The sequence below is a fragment of the Gadus morhua genome, chromosome 20, assembly GCF_902167405.1.
Source record: "Gadus morhua chromosome 20, gadMor3.0, whole genome shotgun sequence".
Lineage (NCBI taxonomy): Eukaryota > Metazoa > Chordata > Actinopteri > Gadiformes > Gadidae > Gadus > Gadus morhua.
Genome location: NC_044067.1, coordinates 13208004 through 13218542, shown reverse-complemented (window position 1 = coordinate 13218542; position 10539 = coordinate 13208004). Strand labels below are relative to the sequence as shown.

Here is a 10539-nt window from a genome sequence, read left to right as displayed (position 1 = left end):
TGAATACTGATTTAAGGTTGATTGAACTGAATTCGATTTTCTTTAACAATCAGATCAGTCTACACAGACAGACAGATGGGTAGACAGACAGACATGCAGAAGGCAGACAGAGAGAAGACAAGCAGGCAGACAGACAGACAGACAGAAAGACAGAAAGGCTCGGTGACAGACAGAAGGCATGCAGTCAGATAGACAGACAGACAGGCAGACAGACAGAAAGACAGGCAAAAAGTATTCTTTCCAAGACTTCTAACAGCCCTCTGTTGGGAGGTGTTTGTGATGCTTTCTGTGGCAGCAGGATTCATGGGGTTAATAAGAGCATCGACCTGCAGCTAGGACGGGTGATGGATAACAGACCATAATAATTCTGTTTAACTGCCCAATCCCCCAAATAAACCACAACCTACCCTAGGAAACACACAAGCATACAATGTCATGTAATAAATATATTCTATAACCCTGTAAATAATATAATGCAATAGATCTTAACATAACAATACATATATTACATTGGGCAGGATCGTTACGTTTTAAGGGTGTTCACAGCCGAAAGGTTCTGATATTGATCCCATACGGCTGCAGACTAACCTGTTGGCATCCTGGTGCAAGAAGCTGTGTTATTAGCATTCTGGAACAGATATCATGTTATGTATTGATATTCAGAATAACATCACAACTGCCGTCCCTCAAGGGGAAGCAGATACAAGATGGAGCCATCACACTCTCAACACGACCTCATCAAGAACTACTCTCTGGAGTACCTCAGTGATACACACACACACACACACACACACACACACACACACACACACACACACACACACACACACAAACACACACACACAAACACACACACACACACACACACACATTCATATACACACACAAACACACACACACACACACGCACGCACGCACACGCACACACGCACACACACACACACACACACACACACACACAAACACACACACACAGCTTGGGCAGATGCGCCAATTTTGCAATAGAGTCTCATTCAGAAGAAACCAAACACTTTATAGAATCTGGAGACCAGCATCCAATCAGAAGTGGGGTCGAGCAGGCTCCTGATGCCATTAGACATTTGCTCATACAAGAAACTTTCCTGGATCCTTTTTTTACAGTAAATGTTCCTTAAAATGGAGAATCTACAATCCTCCCCTCTATCCAGAGCCCCTTCTCTCCTCTGACATATCTTCCTCTCTTCTCCTTCCTCTGAGGAGGAGATAGAGGGGAGAGGAAAGGCCAGGACATGAAAGAAAAGACGGAGAGGGGGACAATAGAAGATAAAGGAGAGGAGGGAAGGAAGGAGGGAAGAGGATGGGAGAAGAGAAATGTAAACAAGTTTTGAACAAGGTGCTTGTGTTCTGGTTGCCTCATCAATCCACTGATTCAGCCCAACATTACACAAGATTGTTTTTCTAAATGCCCACAACACTTCGAAATGTATATGAGAGAGAGAGAGAGAGAGAGAGAGAGAGAGAGAGAGAGAGAGAGAGAGAGAGAGAGAGAGAGAGAGAGAGAGAGAGAGAGAGAGAGAGAGAGAGAGAGAGAGAGAGAGAGAGAGAGAGAGAGAGGAGGGGGAGAGAGAGGGACAGAGAGAGAGAGACAGAGAGAGAGAGGCTAATCAGTGTCTCTCGGGTGAAGAGGATCTGTTCAGTTCCTCTTCCTCTTTGGGGGTTCCTCATCCACATTGTACCAACACACACACACACACACACACGCACACACACACACACACACACACACACACACACACACACACACACACACACACACACACACACACACACACACACACACACACACACACACACACACACACACACACACACACACACACACACACACACACACACACACACACACACAACCTCTCTGATACCCACAAGACTACAGCCTCGAAGGGACCGGTTTTGATTAAGGGAATGCGATCGTATATGCTCTTGCTTTCAATCCCAGATCGTGTCTCGCTTCACCCATTACAAATGTATGTCAATAGATTTGGCAACATATACAAAGTTGAATGCTGTCGTCTTATTAACATCAAACAGAAAAAAAATTGATTGCTTATAGAAGAAAATATAATTTCCTTGCCCAGAGAAGCAAGTAAAAGTCCCAACAAATACACAAGTAAGCCAAGAGGCAAAATATCCCGTTGTCTTCAAGTGAGTCAAACTGAGTGAAACAGATTAAATAAAGAGACAATTACTACCGAGTTAGTCGTCGTCGTTGTCCCCCCCCCCCCCCACCCCCACCCCCACACACACACACACAAACAAGCACGCCCACACGCTCACTTTATCGAGTTTAAAAAACACTCTCGCGGGTCTTGCACATTTGGGCTGGACGGGGAGGTGCGCAGAGAGCCGTGGTCACCTCTGCGTGGGAGATGATGTGTACGTGGGCCGGGAAGTTGGAGCGCTTTTAACTGTTGGACTTGGAAGATCTCCTCCTCACTCGTAGTCGTAGCCTACCGTGACCCAAGTATTATCGGAGTCAGCAAAGAGCAGCTAGGACGCAAATTGGAGAGACATGAGCCTGCTACCCTCCTTCACACAGTTGTGTCTGCTACAGATGTTCTGGTGCAACAGCGGCTGGAGCGCCTCGACCGGTGAGTGATGGACTTATTAAATAAATCAAATTGTATCACAACTTTATCGATACTTTTAACGTTTTAATGTCGGTGTACTTATTTCATGCGAACGTCCCTTGAACAGGAGTTGGGTCTAAGCCTAACACTTATTGAATGTTGATTGATGCATTATTTATTTAAGCAACTTTTAAATATGATTTGATTTAAATCAAGTAGGCTATTTCTCGTTTCAGATTCCTTCCTGAATCCGTTCAATCAGTGGACGGATGATATTGATTTAGGACAGGTAGGTTTGGTTACTACACACATCTTACACCTTTACCTCTCTTTTATGTGTAATATTCCCAATGTTTGTTTATTTGCATTTTGATGTCGCTCGTTGCTATTATTTTCTATTACTTTTAGGCCGAATCAAACCAAAAAAGGGACCGATTTACATGTGAACGATTTCATGTCTTATTTAACGTAGGCTGTCGTTTTTTATGCATGACATCAGTTTATTGCTCACATTTATAGTTGCATAAACCGACTGAACACACTTAACAATAGGCCAATCTTCTTAATTTATCTGAATCTAATTAAAAATGTGTGTGTTTAATATCCGTTTTATAAGATTTGTGGGCCAAGGATATTAATATGAATGATCATACAATAATAATAGAAATTAGAATAAACAGAAATATGAATTATTATCCTCTATCGTTTATTAGTATGATGATTATCCTTATTGTCACAGTCAAACTTAACAGATTTCCACATGCTTAGTAAGGGCTGGAAATATCGAGTGTCAGGTTTGGAGTTCACTATTATCACTACCTCTGGACAAGAAGGTCAAGCTGTGATGAAGCCTTGAGTCAATTAGGAGCAGACAGAAGGTTGTGCTCGCTCACAACTGTAAACTTAGATGTAAAAATCACCTCCTCTTAACACTTCCTGTCAGCCAGCCGTGAGTCACAGATCTGGAGATAATTACCCAGTAATCCCGTTCGCCTGGTCATACAGAGCATCAGCCCCTCATCCTCAGACAGATGACATGGCCACAGGAGGCTAATAGAAAGACATGCTACATGCTACGACGAGAGGCCCATAGAACGGCATGATACATTCTACCACAGTCGGCTAATATGACATGCTCCATCCTCTTGCTTAACCCGTTATTGCAAGAACGACTCCATCTCCAGGCTTCCACGGCTGAGGCACCCCCTGGCATTACGAGAGGACTGACTTACTATCTAATGAAAGACAAACTACACATACCCAAAAACACCATTCACCATTCATCAGTAACAACGTAAATTGCGACACTCCATCTAGGTGGCTGCCACCCTACCCCTAGCGGACATTTGCGTTGCTCCTCTAGACAAGGAAACAGGATGGAGGTGTTAGAATACTGGTTTATTGTAAAAGTCTGGGGACAATGATACATGCTCCGTGTGCCATGCAGGAGATGCGTGGTTGAACCCGTGCACAATGATTGCTTAATGTGCAACTGATGTTCGGCCTCACCCAGCCTCCGAGTCCAATTAATCTGACTCAGGCAAAGGGAAACTGCTTCAACCAGCCGCCAACACTCCAACAGTGTATGATTGTAAACTCTTGTGAATTTGTCATCTCAATCAGTTTCTTCTGAATCTTTCCAGATTCCAAGGCTTTACAGGAGGGAGGAGGTCGGAAATCTGGTGTGGAGGGATGAGAACGAGGTAGGCAGAATGCTGATGCACAAGCGTATCTAGTGTCTGTGTTATACACTGACTACGCTAATGGTAATCTATCCCAAATAGACGTCACCTTACTAGAATACATTTTATGAGCTGAAGACACATTTAAAGATGCTGTATTTACAGGTATGACATAAAACATACCAATAAAGTATGTATAAGATAGCAGTGCTCCATGCGTGTGTTTAGAATAACATTTGGTCTGCAACATCCACAGAAAGGTTGGACCATTGATTGTTACCTGGACCAATGGATAATACAGATCCCTGACCATGTGTGATGGAAATGGTCCAACTTCAGTGTGATTTGTAGACCATGATCTTTGTATAACAAGCATAAGAAACCCTACACGTAACAGCCCTCTAAGAAAAGGACACATAATGACAAGCAGTGCAGGAAATGAGATGTGCTAAAATAGACCCTTTCCTGGTCCAACATCTGGGAGGATAGACGCATGCATAAATATCTGCCCTATGCTATATCTTGGTGATCTTGATGGTCTGTGCTTCCTGTTCTCACAGGAACAAGTACAGAATGTGTTCAAGAGAGTAAGTATTTTTTCTTAAATAAGGACTGCTGTGATTCACTTATGTAATCTAATCTAGCTTCATCTCATTTACTCTAATGTAGTTGAATCTCATGTAATCAAATTGTTTAATCTCATTGTATTCATTTCATCCAACCTAATGCAATGTAGTTTAACTTCATATAATTCAATGCTATCCATTTGAATCAAATGTAATATAATCTAGTTTGACATCATGTTATGAGGTTAAATCTCATAAAATATACTGTAATCTAATATATTTCTATATCATCGTAATTTCATCTAGTTTAATTGAATCGTGGATTTCTTCTTTTTCTAGTTCCTCTTTCATTATTCCAAAGCTCACAACGCCTTAGGTGCCATGCAGCACATCCAACACAAGGTAACGCAACACAACACTGTCACTTTTTGGATCACGGTAACTTTGATTGGAGCAGATGATTGGTAAACCAACCAATGACTGACTCTCTCTCTCTCTCTCTCTCCAGTCCAGCTCGGTCCATCCTCTGATGAGGCTCTTCCCCAAACTCTCCCAAAGGAGGAAGAAGCAGCTCGTAATGATGGTAATTATACCCTTCCTTAGCCTGGAGCTAGCTGTAGCTAGCACATTTTAATCTGTATATTTTTTTATGCAGCTCTCCGTCACTCTACTTGTGCCAACACATAGCTTTAACAGCCATTAATCCCTATAAAATAAACACAACCCAATTAAGGGGGGCAGGCAATAGAGGGAATTGATCGAAAATCCATCGGCATAGTGATTGGTCACCCAGTGACCATTGCACCCACTCAGCTCAATTGCAAAAAGAACCTGACCTAGTGATGCGTGAGTCTTGAACAATTTGTTCAAAATAACGAATCCCGTATGTGTTGTCCATATCTATTATGATTATGATCTAATGACAACAGGACACTGCAATGCATCATGGAATATAGTATACAATAAAGTGTGCATAAGTTGTGCAGGATGGGTATTAGTGCACCATTTTAAGAAATTAAATTTGTGTAGACAATCCTAGAAAAATGTAGATGCCCACCAATTCAAACACGCCATGACTCTACTCGTTGTCTGTTTATATGCGACTATTAATCCTGTCCATGTTTGGCTCCCCCAGATCCGAGAGCTCCCAGACAGGATATAGATTAAACACCACGGAAGAAGAGGACAAGGACACCATCTTAACACCATTTCATCATTTAACACTAGTTATTGTATTAAAAAAACATCTGCAAAACTCTGTCTTCCTGTTGTACGGTCCATCTACTCATGTTTATATTTTGCAGGTCAGTATGGATGTAGACAAACGTATTATCACGTGTGTATATATATATATATATATGCGCAGGTATGAATAGTGTACAAAGTATGTGGGAATATATTTGGTGTATGAATGTGTAATTTAAGTGTAAATGTTTACTGTTCAGCTCCGTTTATGTATAAACCTCTTTAAAAGAATAAACACAGAATCACTGAAGAATAAACAAAGATTAACTCATTTTAATCCAACATGTATAAAATGTATGACATTGTTGACATGATTATATACATATTTTCAAACATAATAAAAAGGAGTGGGTTCGTGTTCAACGACTTCGTAGATTATGTTTGTTGGGGAGGAAGTTACAGAATAAACTAATTGGCTACAACTTCTTGCAGTATGGCATCACCTTCCCATGATCCTATGTGTTGGCAATAGGGTAACAGTATGATGAAAATAATAATCACTAACATTGGTATTCTACACTTCAGAGTGGCGTAGGCTACAGTAGGGACAGCAGAGCATCTAGCCCAACTGGAAGGTCACAGGTTGGATTTCCCCCTCCGCCACAGTGTGTAAGATCGCCTCATATGCAGACTGCTAGAGACTGATGTTTTTAACGTTTATTTCAAAACACACAAATAGCCTTCCTCCAGTGTGATCACACTAGTCGTCGTCCGATTCGCTGTCTCTGCCCGTGGGCAGTGAGGACCTGATGGAGCTCATCAGATGGTCCTGGATCTGTTTCTTGGGGTTCTCCTCCAGGTCTGTCTTGATGGCGCCGGACTCTGCTAACCTCCACTCGAGCTCTGATTGGACAGACACAAGTCACATGATCAAACTCGTTGCTAATCATCACAGGGTTCTCCCAGAAGAATGTAACAGTGGCGCTGTGCCGCCATGCTCTCTTTCCGGCGGCACTATGTGGCATTTCACAGCCAAGGAAGGGTTTGCGCCAATTATTTTAAGTATTTTCTAATTATTTTGAGTATTAAGAGCGCGCTCTCACTCTCACTCACACTCTCACTCTCTCTGGTCCTACCGTCAGCCTTGAGGTTCATGCCCCCGAAGACGAGGGGGCCAATGAACTGAGCCTTCATCTCCCCCTCGTGGTAGACGAACACGGTGGGCAGGTTGCGGTCGGGGTAGTTGGGGATACAGGTGGTGGAGATGGACTTGAGGAATTTAGCCTGGGGGAACTTCCTGGCCAGCTCCGCCAGGTGCTGATTGATCAGTGTGCACAGAGGTATGCTGGGAAACAGGGAAGGGTAATATATTAAGTGATTGGTCCTATGATGCACTGCTTTCTCTTACTCTATCCGCAGCCTACATATAACTAACCATATTAAACATTGCTTGCCAAGGTATAGCACGCTGACGCAAGGAGGCATATAGAGTCCCATGTTGCTCGCCAGGTTGTAGTCTGTTAAGGCTAGCAGTCTCACCCCTGTTTGTAGAGGTGCAGCACCACCCAGATGCCCTCTCCAGCCTGGTTCACCTCCTTGACGTAGTCCTGACCCGAGATCTCCTCCAGTGATCCGAACACGTTCTTCAGCTGTGTGGCCTTCCACTCCGCCAGACGCTTCTGTCTGCAGAGAACAACCCGGTCAACGCTCACTCCCAACACGCTCATCATCATTCATGTGTCAAGTGTGCAACAGATTATGTTGTGCGATTCCCACGTGATTACATTAATATTAAAGCCCGGTAGGCTTTAAGATTAATGATGTTTCTGGAATGAAATGTGCAGCACTGGAAAACCAAACCGAAAAGGGTTTGTTCACAGACTTGACTTCCTGACCAGGTGACTTCAGGGTGCTTTAAGTCCTGTTGTGACTAAACTATGTTAACCTTGTTTTAATCATATTAGTCTAGGTTTAGGATGACACTTAGATCAGTCTGGACTGATATTTGTACCGTAGCCTATTTTTTGCCTTGTTTTGTGATAACTGTTCTGTTTAAACTAGTTTAGGTAACATTAGTCGAGTTCATTTTAGTCCAGTCTACATAATTCCATTGAATCCAAACAGACCAGCTTCCCTTGCTGACCGCTGATCTCACCGGTACATCTCCATAGCTGATTCGTCTTCATCACTGAACTCGTCTTCATTCTCCTCCAGCTCCTGCAGACTCATGCTCTCGTAGGTCTTCACTACAGAAACAGAAAACCAGGGTCAGGATCATGCTAGTATTAGTAGTGCAGAACCTTTGTAGAAATACAACAGCAAAAGGTTTATACAAGATTATAAATTGTATTTATAAAGTGCCTTCCTAGAAACTCAACAAACTTTACGAAAAAGGCAATTAAAACAAAGAAATATAAAAACAAATAATCTTAAACAATTTAAAATAGCAAAAATATTTCTAAAGAGCTCTCATATAGAGGTCTGATGACAAAATATGCAGTCTAACATGACATTTTCACAAAAACGAATTGGACGACCGTGAGCATCCTGGTTGCCATACCGATGGACTGCTGCTCTCGGGCCAGCGCCGCCTCCTCCTCCTCATCCTTGATGATCTCCTTGGGAGGGAGGACCCCCTTGCGCCGAAGGATGTCGTTCCACTCAGTGTCCTCATTTGGGTCCTGGGGACAAAACCGAGCACCTTTAAACCCCCATAGTCCTCAATTCGATTGAACTATTCGGAATTTTTGCTTATCTAGTTACTCATATTTTGTATTCTCTATTTTCCTTTAATTGTTTTATCTTGAGCAGAGCAACTGTGACAAAAGATTTCCTTCGGGAATGCTAAGTAATCTGAATCCATTAATATTGCACAAAAAATCCTTGGAAGTTATATTGGCCGAGTGGCATTAGGCTGCCCAGTAGCGCCGTCAGCAGCATACTAGTGGCCAATGCGTAACGGTTCAGGAAGCAGAAATCTGAATTAAACCCACATTCCAAAAACCCGACCGAATAATAGAGAGAACAATATTCCTACATCGCTTTAATTCTCCATTTACAATGACGGAACAGATCGCCAAGTGATGTGTTTTACTTTTAAGGAAGTAAAGATAATGCCATACAATTGACCGATTAACTAAAGTGAATTGGTATTTTGGTAAGAATAGTGCGTAATATCAACCGTTTCTATTCACTGTTTCGCTGTACAGCTGAACCAGAGAGCTGAGATAAATCATTCATACTAACAGTAATATTAACACAGCTGTAAACACTTCTATCAAATGGTCAACCTTTGTTAAATTAACGCCCCAGAACTAACAAGAGCGTGTTAGATTCGTACTTTAACCATTACTGACCTGCATTTTGACAGAAGAGCTGAGATCAGAAACCACCCAACTACCGGAAACACATGGACTGCCCCCTGACTGCCTCCGACGCAACACCACCGTTATATTCGGCCCTATCATTGAAACATGTATTTAAGAAGCTAGATTTAATACATGTTATATTACAACAGAATAACTATACCATATTGTCCTGAACTATGTTTTTTTTATGTTTTCAAATGTATGTTATCTTCGTTTAATAGATTAGGAACCTATTTTGGGGGGGACAATAATAAACGTCGCATTGACTTCCGCCTTACGCCTCGATATGACCATACAAGGAGAGGGAGCGCTACGTTCAGTCTGAAGCAGCTGAAAGCGAGACAGCTGTATATACCTCAGAGGGAGCCGTCAATCATCACGCACACACACACACACACACACACACACACACACACACACACACACACACACACACGCACACACACACACACACACACACACACACACACACACGCGCGCACTCACGCCCCCCCCCCCCCCCCCACACACACACACACATACATACACGCACACACCACACGCACGCACAGCACAAGATTCACCAATGTTTGTTTTGTGATAAAGATAGTGTAGTCAGGGTATGTAGCAATGACAACCGCTCTCTTTAAGAACGTTTTTCCTATCCAACGACATTAGAAAAACATGCCCACTAATCATGGTAAATTTACCATGATCTAATCAGAATCCATTTTCCTGTTCTAATTAAACTTTCAGTGTGAGGCTTTGACTTTTCCTCATTCAAAAATTACATGAGTTTCTTTCAATACAGTTACTGTGAAGTCATACTTAGCCTAATGATGTAATGTATTCAATTGTTTCCACTGTAATCTTCGCGAATGAACTTCATCATCTAATCAATGGCCCTCACGACATCTTTAGTTGAATCCTCTTATTTTTCGTTTTTCTCCCTGTTATTCCACTTTGGCCGTTATAATTATCCTACTACAATATTTGGGCTTGTAGGTCAAAGGTTCATATTTACATTCGCACACTCATTGTCAGTTCATTTTAATGAAGACTTAAACTCTTGAATAAAATATGTGATTGGGTAATAAGAAGAGGCTGCTCAGGTGAGTATGCAGATGTAGATTCCGATACAGGGTGTGAC

At 42.3% G+C, this 10539-nt stretch overlaps 2 protein-coding genes across 2 annotated transcripts; one reads left to right on the top strand and one right to left on the bottom strand.

Annotated features, from left to right (window-relative positions):
- Positions 1-2301: 2301 nt before the first annotated feature.
- nms (neuromedin S) lies at positions 2302-6465 on the top strand. The gene is made up of 7 exons (XM_030343869.1): positions 2302-2630; positions 2846-2898; positions 4253-4312; positions 4852-4878; positions 5197-5259; positions 5366-5440; positions 5993-6465. The coding sequence occupies exons 1-7, from the start codon at positions 2552-2554 to the stop codon at positions 6017-6019; spliced, it is 384 nt and encodes a 127-aa protein (XP_030199729.1). The 5' UTR covers positions 2302-2551; the 3' UTR covers positions 6020-6465.
- pdcl3 (phosducin-like 3) lies at positions 6353-9520 on the bottom strand. Its single transcript, XM_030343868.1, has 6 exons — positions 9399-9520; positions 8603-8723; positions 8198-8288; positions 7582-7725; positions 7179-7387; positions 6353-6945 (listed from the first exon to the last, which is right to left on the bottom strand). Exons 1-6 carry the CDS (start codon positions 9507-9509, stop codon positions 6803-6805), a joined length of 819 nt encoding a protein of 272 aa, XP_030199728.1. The 5' UTR covers positions 9510-9520; the 3' UTR covers positions 6353-6802.
- Between the last annotated feature and the right edge of the window lie 1019 nt (positions 9521-10539).

Bases quoted from the DNA above. Each gene is read 5' to 3' on its own strand.
- nms (XM_030343869.1), top strand. From the start codon at position 2,552: ATGAGCCTGCTACCCTCCTTCACACAGTTGTGTCTGCTACAGATGTTC. The intron at 2,631-2,845 runs GTGAGTGATGGA...TTCTCGTTTCAG, and splicing joins CGGCTGGAGCGCCTCGACCG to ATTCCTTCCTGAATCCGTTC. The intron at 2,899-4,252 runs GTAGGTTTGGTT...GAATCTTTCCAG, and splicing joins ATGATATTGATTTAGGACAG to ATTCCAAGGCTTTACAGGAG.
- pdcl3 (XM_030343868.1), bottom strand. From the start codon at position 9,509: ATGATAGGGCCGAATATAACGGTGGTGTTGCGTCGGAGGCAGTCAGGG. The intron at 8,289-8,602 runs GTATGGCAACCA...CTGTTTCTGTAG, and splicing joins CCGAGAGCAGCAGTCCATCG to TGAAGACCTACGAGAGCATG. The intron at 6,946-7,178 runs GTAGGACCAGAG...CTGTCCAATCAG, and splicing joins CATGAACCTCAAGGCTGACG to AGCTCGAGTGGAGGTTAGCA.